Source organism: Oncorhynchus nerka, linkage group LG13 (genome assembly GCF_034236695.1).
Source record: "Oncorhynchus nerka isolate Pitt River linkage group LG13, Oner_Uvic_2.0, whole genome shotgun sequence".
Taxonomy (NCBI): Eukaryota; Metazoa; Chordata; class Actinopteri; order Salmoniformes; family Salmonidae; genus Oncorhynchus; species Oncorhynchus nerka.
In genome coordinates, this window is record NC_088408.1 from 1,453,838 (window position 1) to 1,474,605 (window position 20,768).

General features: G+C 42.5%; 1 protein-coding gene across 1 annotated transcript in view; it reads left to right on the top strand.

The window, feature by feature from the left end:
• Positions 1-4,512: 4,512 nt before the first annotated feature.
• gareml (GRB2 associated, regulator of MAPK1-like) overlaps positions 4,513-20,768 on the top strand; it is a 170,502-nt gene continuing 154,246 nt past the window's right edge. The window contains exon 1 of the mRNA XM_065026030.1: positions 4,513-4,678. Coding sequence (XP_064882102.1) covers positions 4,564-4,678 — 115 coding nt within the window. The 5' untranslated portion in view covers positions 4,513-4,563. The remainder of the gene's footprint in view (positions 4,679-20,768) is intronic.

Here is a 20,768-nt window from a genome sequence, read left to right on the forward strand (position 1 = left end):
ATCATATATACAGCAATAACATATATCATATATATACAGCAATAACATATATCATATATACAGCAATAACATATATACAGTAATAACATATATCATATATATACAGCAATAACATATATCATATATATACAGCAATAACATATATCATATATATACAGCAATAACATATATCATATATACAGTAATAACATATATCATATATACAGCAATAACATATATCATATATATACAGCAATAACATATATACAGCAATAACATATATACAGCAATAACATATATCATATATACAGTAATAACATATATCATATATACAGTAATAACATATAACATATATACAGCAATAACATATATCATATATACAGCAATAACATATATCATATATACAGTAATAACATATAACATATATACAGCAATAACATATATCATATATACAGTAATAACATATAACATATATACAGTAATAACATATATCATATATACAGCAATAACATATATCATATATACAGTAATAACATATAACATATATACAGCAATAACATATATCATATATATACAGCAATAACATATATACAGCAATAACATATATCATATATATACAGCAATAACATATATCATATATATACAGTAATAACATATATCATATATATACAGCAATAACATATATCATATATATACAGTAATAACATATATCATATATATACAGCAATAACATATATCATATATACAGTAATAACATATATCATATATACAGTAATAACATATATCATATATATACAGCAATAACATATATACAGCAATAACATATATCATATATATACAGCAATAACATATATCATATATACAGTAATAACATATATCATATATATACAGCAATAACATATATCATATATATACAGCAATAACATATATCATATATATACAGCAATAACATATATCATATATATACAGTAATAACATATATCATATATATACAGCAATAACATATATCATATATATACAGCAATAACATATATCATATATACAGCAATAACATATATACAGCAATAACATATATCATATATACAGTAATAACATATATCATATATACAGTAATAACATATATCATATATACAGTAATAACATATATACAGCAATAACATATATCATATATATACAGCAATAACATATATACAGTAATAACATATATCATATATATACAGTAATAACATATATCATATATATACAGTAATAACATATATCATATATATACAGCAATAACATATATCATATATATACAGCAATAACATATATCATATATATACAGTAATAACATATATCATATATATACAGCAATAACATATATACAGTAATAACATATATCATATATATACAGCAATAACATATATACAGTAATAACATATATCATATATATACAGCAATAACATATATCATATATATACAGCAATAACATATATCATATATATACAGCAATAACATATATCATATATACAGTAATAACATATATCATATATACAGTAATAACATATATCATATATACAGTAATAACATATATCATATATATATACAGCAATAACATATATCATATATACAGTAATAACATATATCATATATACAGCAATAACATATATCATATATACAGTAATAACATATATCATATATATATACAGCAATAACATATATACAGCAATAACATATATCATATATACAGCAATAACATATATCATATATACAGTAATAACATATATCATATATACAGTAATAACATATATCATATATACAGTAATAACATATATCATATATATACAGCAATAACATATATACAGTAATAACATATATCATATATACAGCAATAACATATATCATATATATACAGCAATAACATATATACAGCAATAACATATATCATATATACAGTAATAACATATATCATATATACAGTAATAACATATATCATATATATACAGCAATAACATATATCATATATATACAGCAATAACATATATACAGCAATAACATATATCATATATACAGCAATAACATATATCATATATACAGTAATAACATATATCATATATACAGTAATAACATATATCATATATACAGCAATAACATATATCATATATACAGTAATAACATATATCATATATACAGCAATAACATATATCATATATACAGTAATAACATATATCATATATACAGTAATAACATATATCATATATATACAGCAATATCATATATACAGCAATAACATATATCATATATACAGTAATAACATATATCATATATACAGTAATAACATATATCATATATACAGTAATAACATATATCATATATATACAGCAATAACATATCATATATACTAAGAATTTGTTCTTAACTGACTTGCCTGGTAAAATAAGGGTTACATTTTTAAAAGAAACACACCTTGCCATTTTCATGTCCTTTAATTCTGAATAGCCCAGATGAAGTAGATATCCCAACCGCCCATGAGGGCTTACTGTTTGGCACCAGATAGGACCCAGCTTTATTCTATGTTGAAGTAGATATCTCAACCGCCCATGAGGGCTTACTGTTTGGCACCAGATAGGACCCAGCTTTATTCTATGTTGAGTCTGAAAATACAATGAATCAGTCTGTTCTCATGGGAAGAAAGGAACTTGGCAGGTGTTATGTTCTTTTTAACAATGCCTTAAGTTACTTTGAGTTGCTAACATGTCTTCCATCCTCTTATCCTGACAAAAGGGAGCAATAGCACATGTAAAAACAAACAGCAGTCAATTTCCGTCATCAGACTACCATAAAGGCCTGATTGGTGGAGGGCTGTAGAGATGGCTGGGCTTCTGGAAGGTTCTCCCATCTCCACAGAGGAACTCTAGAGCACTGACAGAGTGACCGTCTGGTTCTTGGTCACCTCTCTGACCAAGGACCTTCTCCCCCGATTGCTCAGTTTGACTGGGCAGCCAGCTCTAGGAAGAGTCTTGGTGGTTCCAAACTTCTTCCATTTAATAATGATGGAGGCCACTGTGTTCTTGGGGACCTTCAATGCTGCAGAAATGTTTTGGTACCCTTCCCCAGATCTGTACCTCGCCCCAAAAATTCCTTCGACCTCAAGGCTTGGTTTTTGCTCTGACATGCCCTGTCAACTGTGGGACCTTATATAGACAGGTGAGTGCCTTTCCAAATCATGTCCAATCAATTGAATTTATCACAGTTGGACTCCAATCAAGTTGTAGAAACATCTCAAGGATGATCAATGGAAACAGGATGCACCTGAGCTCAATTTCAAGTCTCATAGTAAAGGGTCTGAATACTAAATAAGGTATTTCTGTTTTTATTTGTAATACATTTGCAAAAATGTAAACCTTTTTTCACTTTGTCATTATGCAGTATTGTGATGTCATTATGGGGTATTGTGATGTCATTATGGGGTATTGTGATGTCATTATGCGGTATTGTGATGTCATTATGGGGTATTGTGATGTCATTATGGGGTATTGTGATGTCATTATGGGGTATTGTGGTGTCATTATGGGGTATTGTGATGTCATTATGGGGTATTGTGATGTCATTATGGGGTATTGTGTGTAGATTGATGAGGGGAAAATAATATTGAATCCATTTTAGAATAAGGCTGTAACGTACCAAAATGTGGAACAAATCAAGGGGGGTCTGAATACTTTCTGAATGCACTACATAAAATGTCTCAAGACATGGCATTAGTGTCTTGACAGGCTGTCTCTGGAAATCTCTTCAAGATGTGTTTTGAGACATGTCTTGAATGTAAGTATGTCTCAAGACAAAGGCGATGGCTGGGTAATTTACTTTGTGATTGGCTGGAGTGAAAACAACATTACTTCTTTGTAGTGAAGTACAACTATGTAGAAACAGGTCTGCAGTATAACTCAAGAAACCAATTACCTATATAAACCCTGGGTTACTGTGTATTGGCCATTGAGAGGCTTTGATGCCACCGGTTGGACAGTCCTCCATGGGAATGAATGGAATTCTACCGTTTTTCAAACAAATGTTTCAAGGAGAAAATGACACGTATTTAACTATTCTTGTTGTAATAGGCACAGTACAATTACCAATCGTAAAAAATATACTTGAAGGAAAATGTCATTTTTGTTTAGCTCAAATACTGTATAATTTAAAAGTGTTCATTAAGTTATGTAATAGAAACCAAGATTGATATTTAGATTACATTAGAGTCATTCACCGCCGCACAGGTTTCAGCCCGCTTCCTCGCGAGGCAGTTGGTTTGAGCCTGTCAATTCTCCCGGCGGAGCTCATTCAGTAAACAACCGGCCTGGAGAATCCGCTGATGATTGGCTGTTCGAGGGGAGGGAGTGACGCTTAGAGAGAGATGGGAGGAGGAGTAGAGATGTCCGCAAGAAGAACAGGAACAGAGCTCGCTAGTTCCCCCGCCCACACCTTCCGTGCACTTTCTCTCAAATCAACTTTCTCTCGCTCTCCAAAAAAAATGGTGAGACTGAGCGAAGAGCTGCACCATCCCGGACCTCTCCCGGTGTGGGGTGTGATGACGTAGTGCCAGTATGAGATATGATGGAGAAGCTTTGGACCAGCCTGTCGGAGGTGTCTTGGAGCTCCGTGTCGGTTCCGTTAGATGCTGTGGTCAGTAAGGTCCGCTTGCCCTGTCTGGTCCGCCTGGCGCCTGGTAAGACCTTTGAGGACACACCTCACTGACTCCTCTATCCATCCTTCTCTTAGCCTACTACACCATCTTCTCTATCTTAACACAATATTCCTTTCTAAACACTAAACTGGCTCTATAACAGTATTATCCGCGTGGAGAATAATAATGATTGATTGAATTAGGAGAGTTTGGAACGGGAACTGGACACTAAAGAAGCAGCACTGGACACAAATAATTAATAAACGTGTAAACGTTTGGTCAGGTCTACTGGTATGTAGACTACTCGGTCTGTAATAAAGATGACTTGTTGCAGCAGCTTCAATCTAACCCCTCACGGTAGCAAGTCTGTTATTTAACAGTATGGCCAAACCACCACAAAGTGTCTGTTGTGTCGCTAAAGTCCTGCTCTGCTTTTCATATGTAAATTCTGTAATCTGCCGGTGAGTGTTCTGAATACTAACGAGCAGTGCAAGGAAACCGAACGCCAGGTTTGAGGCATTTTACACTGGACAAAAAGTGTGCCCCCACCCCCCCTATGACAACACCCCCCTAGGTTTACATTGATCTGACCACACCCCCCTAGGTTTACATTGATCTGACTACACCCCCCTAGGTTTACATTGATCTGACAACACCCCCCTAGGTTTACATTGATCTGACTACACCCCCCTAGGTTTACATTGATCTGACAACACCCCCCTAGGTTTACATATATACGACAACACCCCGTAGGTTTACATAGATCTGACAACACCCCCCTAGGTTTACATAGATCTGACGACACCCCCTAGGTACCATAGATCTGACAACACCCCCTTCGTTTACATAGATCTGACTACACCTCCCTAGATTTACATAGATCTGACTACATCTCCCTAGGGATACATAGATCTGACTACACCCCCTAGGTTTACATAGATCTGACGACACCCCCTAGGTACCATAGATCTGACAACACCCCCTTGGTTTACATAGATCTGACTACACCCCCTAGGTTTACATAGATCTGACTACACCCCCTAGGTTTACATAGATCTGACTACACCCCTAGGTTTACATAGACCTGACAACACCCCCTAGGTTTAAAGAGATCTGACTACACCCCTAGGTTTACATAGATCTGACAACACCCCCTAGGTTTACATTGATCTGACTACACCCCCTAGGTTTACATTGATCTGACAACACCCCCTAGGTGTACATATATATGACAACACCCCCTAGGTTTACATAGATCTGACAACACCCCCTAGGTTTACATAGAACTGACGACACCCCCTAGGTACCATAGATCTGACAACACCCCCTTCGTTTACATAGATCTGACTACACCTCCCTAGGTTTACATAGATCTGACTACATCTCCCTAGGGTTACATAGATCTGACTACACCCCCCTAGGTTTACATAGATCTGACGACACCCCCTAGGTACCATAGATCTGACAACACCCCCCTTGGTTTACATAGATCTGACTACACCTCCCTAGGGTTACATAGATCTGACTACACCTCCCTAGGGTTACATAGATCTGACAACACCCCCCTAGGTTTACATAGATCTGACTACACCCCCCTAGGTTTACATAGACCTCACTACACCCCCCTAGGTTTAAAGAGATCTGACTACACCCCCTAGGTTTACATAGATCTAACAAGACCCCCCTAGGTTTACATAGATCTGACTACACCCCCCTATGTTTACATAGATCTGACTACACCCCCTAGGTTTACATAGACCTGACAACACCCCTAGGTTTAAAGAGATCTGACTACACCCCTAGGTTTACATAGATCTGACAACACCCCTAGGTTTACATACCTCTGACTACACCCCCTAGGTTTACATAGATCTGACAACACCCCCTAGGTACCATAGATCTTACCACCCCTAACTTTACATAGATCTGACCACACCCCCTAGGTACCATAGATCTGACCACACCCCTAACTTTACATAGATCTGACCACACCCCCTAGGTACCATAGATCTGACCACACCCCCTAGGTACCATAGATCTGACAACACCCCTAGGTTTACATAGATCTGACAACACCCCACCTAGGTTTACATAGATCTGACAAGACCCCCTAGGTTTACATAGATCTGACTACACCCCCTAGGTACCATAGATCTGACAACACCCCCTTGGTTTACATAGATCTGACTACACCCCCTAGGTTTACATAGATCTGACTACACCCCCTAGGTTTACATAGATCTGACTACACCCCCTAGGTTTACATAGACCTGACAACACCCCCTAGGTTTAAAGAGATCTGACCACACCCCCTAGGTTTACATAGATCTGACAACACCCCCTAGGTTTACATTGATCTGACTACACCCCTAGGTTTACATTGATCTGACAACACCCCCTAGGTGTACATATATATGACAACACCCCCTAGGTTTACATAGATCTGACAACACCCCCTAGGTTTACATAGATCTGACGACACCCCCTAGGTACCATAGATCTGACAACACCCCCTAGGTTTACATTGATCTGACTACACCCCCTAGGTTTACATTGATCTGACAACACCCCCTAGGTGTACATATATATGACAACACCCCCTAGGTTTACATAGATCTGACAACACCCCCTAGGTTTACATAGATCTGACGACACCCCCTAGGTACCATAGATCTGAAAACACCCCCTTCGTTTACATAGATCTGACTACACCTCCCTAGGTTTACATAGATCTGACTACATCTCCCTAGGGTTACATAGATCTGACAACACCCCCCTAGGTTTACATAGATCTGACTACACCCCTAGGTTTACATAGACCTCACTACACCCCCTAGGTTTAAAGAGATCTGACTACACCCCCTAGGTTTACATAGATCTAACAAGACCCCCCTAGATTTACATAGATCTGACTACACCCCCCTAGGTTTACATAGATCTGACTACACCCCCTAGGTTTACATAGATCTGACTACACCCGCCTAGGTTTACATAGATCTGACAACACCCCCTAGGTTTACATAGACCTGACAACACCCCCTAGGTTTAAAGAGATCTGACTACACCCCTAGGTTTACATAGATCTGACAACACCCCCTAGGTTTACATACCTCTGACTACACCCCTAGGTTTACATAGATCTGACAACACCCCCTAGGTACCATAGATCTGACCACCCCCTAACTTTACATAGATCTGACCACACCCCCCTAGGTACCATAGATCTGACCACACCCCTAACTTTACATAGATCTGACCACACCCCCTAGGTACCATAGATCTGACAACACCCCTAGGTTTACATATATCTGACAACACCCCCTAGGTTTACATAGATCTGACAAGACCCCCCTAGGTTTACATAGATCTGACTACACCCCCTAGGTACCATAGATCTGATAACACCCCCCTAGGTTTACATAGATCTGACAACACCCCCTAGGTTTACATAGTTCTGACTACACCTCTCTAGGGTTACATAGATCTGACTACACCCCCTAGGTTTACATAGATCTGACAACACCCCCTAGGTTTACATAGCTCTGACTACACCCCCCTAGGTTTACATAGATCTGACTACACCCCCCCTAGGTTTACATAGATCTGACTACACCCCCTAGGTTTACATAAACCTGACAACACCCCCTAGGTTTAAAGAGATCTGACTACACCCCCTAGGTTTACATAGATCTGACAACACCCCCCTAGGTTTACATTGATCTGACTACACCCCCCTAGGTTTACATTGATCTGACAACACCCCCCTAGGTGTACATATATATGACAACACCCCTAGGTTTACATAGATCTGACAACACCCCCTAGGTTTACATAGATCTGACGACACCCCCTAGGTACCATGGATCTGACAACACCCCCTAGGTTTACATTGATCTGACTACACCCCCTAGGTTTACATTGATCTGACAACACCCCCCTAGGTGTACATATATATGACAACACCCCTAGGTTTACATAGATCTGACAACACCCCCTAGGTTTACATAGATCTGACGACACCCCTAGGTTTACATAGATCTGACTACACCCCCTAGGTACCATAGATCTGATAACACCCCCTAGGTTTACATAGATCTGACAACACCCCTAGGTTTACATAGTTCTGACTACACCTCTCTAGGGTTACATAGATCTGACTACACCCCTAGGTTTACATAGATCTGACAACACCCCTAGGTTTACATAGCTCTGACTACACCCCTAGGTTTACATAGATCTGACTACACCCCCTAGGTTTACATTGATCTGACAACACCTCCCTAGGTACAATATATCTGGCTACACCCCCTAGGTTTACATAGATCTGACAACACCCCCTAGGTACCATAGATCAGACTACACCCCCCTAGGTTTACATAGATCTGACTACACCCCCCTAGGTACCATAGATCCGACTACACCCCCTATGTTTACATAGATCTGACTACACCCCTATGTTTACATAGATCTGACAACACCCCCTAGGTACCATAGATCTGATAACACCCCCTAGGTTTAAAGAGTTCTGACTACACCCCTAGGTTTACATAGATCTGACAACACCCCCTAGGTACCATAGATCTGACCACGCCCCTAACTTTACATAGATCTGACCACACCCCCTAGGTACCATAGATCTGACCACACCCCTAGGCTCCATAGATCTGACAACACCCCCTAGGTTTACATAGATTTGACAGCACCCTCCTAGGTTTACATAGATGTGACAACACCCCCTAGGTTTACATATCTCTGACTACACCCCCTATGTTTACATAGATCTGACATCACCCCCTAGGTTTACATAGATCTGACAACACCCCCTAGGTACCATAGATCTGATAACACCCCCCTAGGTTTACATAGATCTGACAACACCCCCTAGGTTACATAGATCTGACTACACCCCCTACGTTTACATAGACCTGACTACACCCCCTAGGTACCATAGATCAGACTACACCCCTAGGTTTACATAGATCTGACTACACCCCCTAGGTACCATAGATCCGACTACACCCCCTATGTTTACATATATCTGACTACACCCCCTAGGTTTACATAGATCTGACCACACCCCCTAGGTTTACATAGATCTGACAACACCACCCTAGGTTTACTTAGATCTGACTACACCCCTATGTTTACATAGATCTGACTACACCCCTAGGTACCATAGATCTGACTACACCCCCTAGGTACCATAGATCTGATAACACCCCCTAGGTTTACATAGCTCTGACTACACCCCTAGGTTTACATAGATCTGACAACACCTCCCTAGGTTTACATAGATCTGACTACACCCCCTAGGTACCATAGATCTGATAACACCCCCTAGGTTTAAATAGCTCTGACTACACCCCCTAGGTTTACATAGATCTGACAACACCTCCCTAGGTACAATATATCTGGCTACACCCCCTAGGTTTACATAGATCTGACAACACCCCTAGGTACCATAGATCAGACTACACACCCCTAAGTTTACATAGATCTGACTACACCCCCCTAGGTACCATAGATCCGACTACACCCCCCTATGTTTACATAGATCTGACTACACCCCCCTAGGTTTACATAGATCTGACCACACCCCCTAGGTTTACATAGATCTGACAACACCACCCTAGGTTTACTTAGATCTGACTACACCCCCCTAGGTACCATAGATCTGATAACACCCCCCTAGGTTGACATAGAACTGACTACATCCCCCTAGGTTTACATTGCTCTGACTACACCCCCCTAGGTACCATAGATCTGACTACACCCCCTTGGTACTATAGATCTGACTACACCCCCCTAGGTTTACATAGATCTGACAACACCCCCCTAGGTTTACATAGATCTGACTACACCCCCCTATGTTTACATAGATCTGACAACACCCCCCTAGGTTTATATAGATCTGACAACACCCCCTAGGTTTACATAGATCTGACTACACCCCCTATGTTTATATAGATCTGACAACACCCCCTAGGTTTACATAGATCTGACAACACCCCCTAGGTTACATAGATCTGACCACACCCCCTAGGTCTAAAGAGTTCTGACTACACCCCCTACGTTTACATAGATCTGACTACACCCGCCTAGGTTTACATACATCTGACAACACCCCCTAGTTTTATATAGATCTGACCACACCCCTAGGTTTAAAGAGTTCTGACTACACCCCTAGGTTTACATAGATCTGACTACACCCCTAGGTTTACATAGATCTGACTACACCCGCCTAGGTTTACATAGATCTGACAACACCCCCTAGGTTTACATAGATCTGACTACACCCCTATGTTTACATAGATCTGACCACACCCCCTAGGTGTAAAGAGTTCTGACTACACCCCCTAGGTTTACATAGATCTGACTACACCCCCTAGGTTTACATAGATCTGACTACACCCGCCTAGGTTTACATAGATCTGACAACACCCCCTAGGTTTACATAGATCTGACAACACCCCCTAGGTTTACATAGATCTGACTACACCCCTATGTTTACATAGATCTGACAACACCCCCTAGGTTTACATAGATCTGACAACACCCCCCTAGGGTTACATAGATCTGACCACACCCCCCTAGGTCTAAAGAGTTCTGACTACACCCCCTACGTTTACATAGATCTGACTACACCCGCCTAGGTTTACATACATCTGACAACACCCCCCTAGTTTTATATAGATCTGACCACACCCCCCTAGGTTTAAAGAGTTCTGACTACACCCCTAGGTTTACATAGATCTGACTACACCCCTAGGTTTACATAGATCTGACTACACCCGCCTAGGTTTACATAGATCTGACAACACCCCCTAGGTTTACATAGATCTGACTACACCCCCTATGTTTACATAGATCTGACCACACCCCCTAGGTGTAAAGAGTTCTGACTACACCCCTAGGTTTACATAGATCTGACTACACCCCCTAGGTTTACATTGATCTGACTACACCCCCTAGGTTTACATTGATCTGACAACACCCCCTAGGTGTACATATATATGACAACACCCCTAGGTTTACATAGATCTGACAACACCCCTAGGTTTACATAGATCTGACGACACCCCCTAGGTACCATGGATCTGACAACACCCCTAGGTTTACATTGATCTGACTACACCCCCTAGGTTTACATTGATCTGACAACACCCCCTAGGTGTACATAGATATGACAACACCCCCTAGGTTTACATAGATCTGACAACACCCCCCTAGGTTTACATAGATCTGACGACACCCCCTAGGTTTACATAGATCTGACTACACCCCCCTAGGTACCATAGATCTGATAACACCCCCCTAGGTTTACATAGATCTGACAACACCCCCTAGGTTTACATAGTTCTGACTACACCTCTCTAGGGTTACATAGATCTGACTACACCCCCTAGGTTTACATAGATCTGACAACACCCCCTAGGTTTACATAGCTCTGACTACACCCCCCTAGGTTTACATAGATCTGACTACACCCCCCTAGGTTTACATAGATCTGACAACACCTCCCTAGGTACAATATATCTGGCTACACCCCCTAGGTTTACATAGATCTGACAACACCCCCCTAGGTACCATAGATCAGACTACACCCCCCTAGGTTTACATAGATCTGACTACACCCCCCTAGGTACCATAGATCCGACTACACCCCCCTATGTTTACATAGATCTGACTACACCCCCTATGTTTACATAGATCTGACAACACCCCCCTAGGTACCATAGATCTGATAACACCCCCTAGGTTTAAAGAGTTCTGACTACACCCCCTAGGTTTACATAGATCTGACAACACCCCCTAGGTACCATAGATCTGACCACGCCCCTAACTTTACATAGATCTGACCACACCCCTAGGTACCATAGATCTGACCACACCCCCCTAGGCTCCATAGATCTGACAACACCCCTAGGTTTACATAGATTTGACAGCACCCCTCCTAGGTTTACATAGATGTGACAACACCCCCTAGGTTTACATATCTCTGACTACACCCCCTATGTTTACATAGATCTGACATCACCCCCTAGGTTTACATAGATCTGACAACACCCCCCTAGGTACCATAGATCTGATAACACCCCCTAGGTTTACATAGATCTGACAACACCCCCTAGGTTACATAGATCTGACTACACCCCCTACGTTTACATAGACCTGACTACACCCCCTAGGTACCATAGATCAGACTACACCCCCTAGGTTTACATAGATCTGACTACACCCCCCTAGGTACCATAGATCCGACTACACCCCCTATGTTTACATATATCTGACTACACCCCCTAGGTTTACATAGATCTGACCACACCCCTAGGTTTACATAGATCTGACAACACCACCCTAGGTTTACTTAGATCTGACTACACCCCCTATGTTTACATAGATCTGACTACACCCCCTAGGTACCATAGATCTGACTACACCCCCTAGGTACCATAGATCTGATAACACCCCCCTAGGTTTACATAGCTCTGACTACACCCCCCTAGGTTTACATAGATCTGACAACACCTCCCTAGGTTTACATAGATCTGACTACACCCCCCTAGGTACCATAGATCTGATAACACCCCCCTAGGTTTAAATAGCTCTGACTACACCCCCCTAGGTTTACATAGATCTGACAACACCTCCCTAGGTACAATATATCTGGCTACACCCCCTAGGTTTACATAGATCTGACAACACCCCCCTAGGTACCATAGATCAGACTACACACCCCTAAGTTTACATAGATCTGACTACACCCCCCTAGGTACCATAGATCCGACTACACCCCCCTATGTTTACATAGATCTGACTACACCCCCTAGGTTTACATAGATCTGACCACACCCCTAGGTTTACATAGATCTGACAACACCACCCTAGGTTTACTTAGATCTGACTACACCCCCTAGGTACCATAGATCTGATAACACCCCCCTAGGTTGACATAGAACTGACTACATCCCCCTAGGTTTACATTGCTCTGACTACACCCCCTAGGTACCATAGATCTGACTACACCCCTTGGTACTATAGATCTGACTACACCCCCTAGGTTTACATAGATCTGACAACACCCCCTAGGTTTACATAGATCTGACTACACCCCCTATGTTTACATAGATCTGACAACACCCCCTAGGTTTATATAGATCTGACAACACCCCCTAGGTTTACATAGATCTGACTACACCCCCTATGTTTATATAGATCTGACAACACCCCCTAGGTTTACATAGATCTGACAACACCCCCTAGGGTTACATAGATCTGACCACACCCCCTAGGTCTAAAGAGTTCTGACTACACCCCCTACGTTTACATAGATCTGACTACACCCGCCTAGGTTTACATACATCTGACAACACCCCTAGTTTTATATAGATCTGACCACACCCCCTAGGTTTAAAGAGTTCTGACTACACCCCTAGGTTTACATAGATCTGACTACACCCCTAGGTTTACATAGATCTGACTACACCCGCCTAGGTTTACATAGATCTGACAACACCCCCTAGGTTTACATAGATCTGACTACACCCCCTATGTTTACATAGATCTGACCACACCCCCTAGGTGTAAAGAGTTCTGACTACACCCCCTAGGTTTACATAGATCTGACTACACCCCTAGGTTTACATAGATCTGACTACACCCGCCTAGGTTTACATAGATCTGACAACACCCCTAGGTTTACATAGATCTGACAACACCCCCTAGGTTTACATAGATCTGACTACACCCCTATGTTTACATAGATCTGACAACACCCCCTAGGTTTACATAGATCTGACAACACCCCTAGGTTACATAGATCTGACCACACCCCCCTAGGTCTAAAGAGTTCTGACTACACCCCCTACGTTTACATAGATCTGACTACACCCGCCTAGGTTTACATACATCTGACAACACCCCCTAGTTTTATATAGATCTGACCACACCCCCCTAGGTTTAAAGAGTTCTGACTACACCCCCTAGGTTTACATAGATCTGACTACACCCCCTAGGTTTACATAGATCTGACTACACCCGCCTAGGTTTACATAGATCTGACAACACCCCCTAGGTTTACATAGATCTGACTACACCCCCCTATGTTTACATAGATCTGACCACACCCCTAGGTGTAAAGAGTTCTGACTACACCCCTAGGTTTACATAGATCTGACTACACCCCCTAGGTTTACATAGATCTGACTACACCCGCCTAGGTTTACATAGATCTGACAACACCCCCCTAGGTTTACATAGATCTGACAACACCCCCCTAGGTTTACATAGATCTGACTACACCCCCTATGTTTACATAGATCTGACAACACCCCCCTAGGTTTACATAGATCTGACAACACCCCCCTAGGGTTACATAGATCTGACCACACCCCCCTAGGTTTAAAGAGTTCTGACTACACCCCCTAGGTTTACATAGATCTGACTACACCCCCTAGGTTTACATAGATCTGACTACACCCGCCTAGGTTTACATAGATCTGACAACACCCCCCTAGGTTTACATAGACCTGACAACACCCCCCTAGGTATAAAGAGATCTGACTACACCCCCTAGGTTTACATAGATCTGACAACACCCCCTAGGTTTACATAGACCTGACAACACCCCCTAGGTATAAAGAGATCTGACAACACCCCCTAGGTTTACATACCTCTGACTACACCCCCTAGGTACCATAGATCTGACAACACCCCCTAGGTTTACATAGATGTGACAGCACCCCCTTGGTACCATAGATCTGACTACACCCCCTTGGTACCATAGATCTGACCACACCCCTAGGTTTACATAGATCTGACAACACCCCCTAGGTACCATAGATCTGACCACACCCCCTAACTTTACATAGATCTGACCACACCCCCTAGGTACCATAGATCTGACCACACCCCCCTAGGCTCCATAGATCTGACCACACCCCCTAGGTACCATAGATCAGACTACACCCCCTAGGTTTACATAGATCTGACTACACCCCCTAGGTACCATAGATCCGACTACACCCCCTATGTTTACATAGATCTGACTACACCCCCTATGTTTACATAGATCTGACAACACCCCCTAGGTTTACATAGATCTGACAACACCCCCTAGGGTTACATAGATCTGACCACACCCCCCTAGGTTTAAAGAGTTCTGACTACACCCCCTAGGTTTACATAGATCTGACTACACCCCTAGGTTTACATAGATCTGACTACACCCGCCTAGGTTTACATAGATCTGACAACACCCCTAGGTTTACATAGACCTGACAACACCCCCTAGGGTTACATAGATCTGACCACACCCCCCTAGGTCTAAAGAGTTCTGACTACACCCCCTAGGTTTACATAGATCTGACTACACCCGCCTAGGTTTACATAGATCTGACAACACCCCCCTAGGTTTACATAGACCTGACAACACCCCCCTAGGTTTAAAGAGATCTGACTACACCCCCTAGGTTTACATAGATCTGACTACACCCCCCTATGTTTACATAGATCTGACAACACCCCCTATGTTTATATAGATCTGACAACACCCCCCTAGGTTTACATAGATCTGACTACACCTCCCTATGTTTACATAGATCTGACAACACCCCTCTAGGTTTACATAGATCTGACAACACCCCCCTAGGGTTACATAGATCTGACCACACCCCCCTAGGTTTAAAGAGTTCTGACTACACCCCCTAGGTTTACATAGATCTGACTACACCCCCTAGGTTTACATAGATCTGACTACACCCGCCTAGGTTTACATAGATCTGACAACACCCCCCTAGGTTTACATAGATCTGACTACACCCCCCTATGTTTACATAGATCTGACCACACCCCCCTAGGTTTAAAGAGTTCTGACTACACCCCTAGGTTTACATAGATCTGACTACACCCCTAGGTTTACATAGATCTGACTACACCCCCTAGGTTTACATAGATCTGACAACACCCCTAGGTTTACATAGATCTGACTACACCCCCTATGTTTACATAGATCTGACAACACCCCTAGGTTTACATAGATCTGACAACACCCCCTAGGTTTACATAGATCTGACTACACCCCCTATGTTTACATAGATCTGACAACACCCCCTAGGGTTACATAGATCTGACCACACCCCCTAGGTTTAATAGAGTTCTGACTACACCCCTAGGTTTACATAGATAGACTACACCCCTAGGTTTACATAGATCTGACTACACCCGCCTATGTTTACATAGATCTGACAACACCCCCTAGGTTTACATAGACCTGACAACACCCCCCTAGGTATAAAGAGATCTGACTACACCCCCTAGGTTTACATAGATCTGACAACACCCCCTAGGTTTACATACCTCTGACTACACCCCCCTAGGTACCATAGATCTGACAACACCCCCTAGGTTTACATAGATGTGACAGCACCCCCTTGGTACCATAGATCTGACTACACCCCCTTGGTACCATAGATCTGACCACACCCCCTAGGTTTACATAGATCTGACAACACCCCCTAGGGTTACATAGATCTGACTACACCCCCTACGTTTACATAGACCTGACTACACCCCCCTACGTTTAAAGAGATCTGACTACACCCCTAGGTTTACATAGATCTGACAACACCCCCTAGGTTTACATAGCTCTGACTACACCCCCTAGGTTTACATAGATCTGACAACACCCCTTAGGTTTACATAGATCTGACTACACCTCCCTAGGTACAATATATCTGGCTACACCCCCTAGGTTTACATAGATCTGACAACACCCCCCTAGGTACCATAGATCAGACTACACACCCCTAGGTTTACATAGATCTGACTACACCCCCCTAGGTACCATAGATCCGACTACACCCCCCTATGTTTACATAGATCTGACTACACCCCCCTAGGTACCATAGATCTGATAACACCCCCCTATGTTGACATAGATCTGACTACATCCCCCTAGGTTTACATTGCTCTGACTACACCCCCCTAGGTACCATAGATCTGACTACACCCCCCTTGGTACTATAGATCTGACTACACCCCCCTATGTTTACATATATCTGACTACACCCCCCTAGGTTTACATAGATCTGACCACACCCCCTAGGTTTACATAGATCTGACAACACCACCCTAGGTTTACTTAGATCTGACTACACCCCCCTATGTTTACATAGATCTGACTACACCCCCCTAGGTACCATAGATCTGATAACACCCCCCTAGGTTGACATAGATCTGACTACATCCCCCTATGTTTACATTGCTCTGACTACACCCCCCTAGGTACCATAGATCTGACTACACCCCCCTACGTTTACATAGACCTGACTACACCCCCCTACGTTTAAAGAGATCTGACTACACCCCTAGGTTTACATAGATCTGACAACACCCCCTAGGTTTACATAGATCTGACAACACCCCCTAGGTTTACATAGATCTGACTACACCCCCCTAGGTACCATAGATCTGATAACACCCCCCTAGGTTTACATAGCTCTGACTACACCCCCCTAGGTTTACATAGATCTGACAACACCTCCCTAGGTTTACATAGATCTGACTACACCCCCCTAGGTACCATAGATCTGATAACACCCCCTAGGTTTACATAGCTCTGACTACACCCCCCTAGGTTTACATAGATCTGAAAACACCTCCCTAGGTACAATATATCTGGCTACACCCCCTAGGTTTACATAGATCTGACAACACCCCCTAGGTACCATAGATCAGACTACACCCCCCTAGGTTTACATAGATCTGACTACACCCCCCTAGGTACCATAGATCCGACTACACCCCCCTATGTTTACATAGATCTGACTACACCCCCCTAGGTTTACATAGATCTGACCACACCCCCTAGGTTTACATAGATCTGACAACACCACCCTAGGTTTACTTAGATCTGACTACACCCCCCTATGTTTACATAGATCTGACTACACCCCCCTACGTACCATAGATCTGACTACACCCCCCTAGGTACCATAGATCTGATAACACCCCCTAGGTTTATATAGATCTGACAACACCCCCTAGGGTTACATAGATCTGACTACACCCCCCTACGTTTACATAGACCTGACTACACCCCCCTACGTTTAAAGAGATCTGACTACACCCCTAGGTTTACATAGATCTGACAACACCCCCTAGGTTTACATAGCTCTGACTACACCCCCTAGGTTTACATAGATCTGACAACACCCCTTAGGTTTACATAGATCTGACTACACCCCCCTAGGTACCATAGATCTGATAACACCCCCCTAGGTTTACATAGCTCTGACTACACCCCCTAGGTTTACATAGATCTGACAACACCTCCCTAGGTACAATATATCTGGCTACACCCCCTAGGTTTACATAGATCTGACAACACCCCCCTAGGTACCATAGATCAGACTACACCCCCCTAGGTTTACATAGATCTGACAACACCCCCCTAGGTTTACATAGATCTGACAACACCCCCCTAGGGTTACATAGATCTGACTACACCCCCTAGGTTTACATAGACCTGACTACACCCCCTAGGTTTACATAGATCTGACAACACCCCCTAGGTTTACATAGACCTGACTACACCCCCTAGGTACCATAGATCTGACTACATCCCCCTGGCACAATAGATCTGACTACACCCCTAGGTTTAAATAGATCTGACAACACCGCCCTAGGTTTACATAGATCTGACCACACCCCACTAGGTTTACATAGATCTGACAACACCCCCTAGGTTTATTTAGATCTGACTACACCCCCTAGGTTTACATAGATCTGACTACACCCCCCTAGGTACCATAGATCTGATAACACCTCCCTAGGTTGACATAGATCTGACAACATCCCCCTAGGTTTACATTGCTCTGACTACAACCCCTAGGTACCATAGATCTGACAACACCCCCCTTGGTACCATAGATCTGACTACACCCCTAGGTTTACATAGATCTGACAACACCCCCCTGGGTACAATATATCTGACTACACCCCCTAGGTGTACATAGATCTGACAACACCCCCCTAGGTACCATAGATCTGACAACACCCGCCTCCCTAGGTTTACATAGATCTAACCACACCCCCCTAGGTACCATAGATCTGACCACACCCCCCTAGGTACCATAGATCTGACAACACCCCCTAGGTTTACATAGATGTGACAGTACCCCCCTAGGTTTACATAGATGTGACAACACCCCCTAGGTTTACATAGATCTGACAACACCCCCTAGGTTTACATAGATCTGACTACACCCCTATGTTTACATAGATCTGACAACACCCCCTAGGTTTACATAGATCTGACCACACCCCCTAGGGTTACATAGATCTGACTACACCCCTAGGTTTACATAGACCTGACTACACCCCTAGGTTTACATAGATCTGACAACACCCCCTAGGTTTACATAGACCTGACTACACCCCTAGGTACCATAGATCTGACTACATCCCCCTTGGCACAATAGATCTGACTACACCCCCTAGGTTTAAATAGATCTGACTACACCCCCTAGGTTTACATAGATCTGACAACACCCCCTAGGTTTACATAGATCTGACAACACCCCCCTAGGTACCATAGATCTGACAACACCCCCTAGGTACAATATATCTGGCTACACCCCCTAGGTTTACATAGATCTGACAACACCCCCCTAGGTACCATAGATCCGACTACACCCAAAAATGTTTACATAGATCTGACTACACCCACCTAGGTACCATAGATCAGACTACACCCCCCTAGGTACCATATATCTGATAACACCCCCCTAGGTTGACATAGATCTGACTACACCCCCCAAGGTTTACATTGCTCTGACTACACCCCCTAGGTACCATAGATCTGACTACACCCCCTAGGTTTACCATAGATCTGACTACACCCCCTAGGTTTACATAGATCTGACAACACCCCCTGGGTACAATATATCTGACTACACCCCCTAGGTTTACATAGATCTGACAACACCCCCTAGGTTTACATAGATCTGACTACACCCCCTATGTTTACATAGATCTGACAACACCCCCTATGTTTACATAGATCTGACAACACCCCCTAGGGTTACATAGATCTGACTACACCCCCTAGGTTTACATAGACCTGACTACA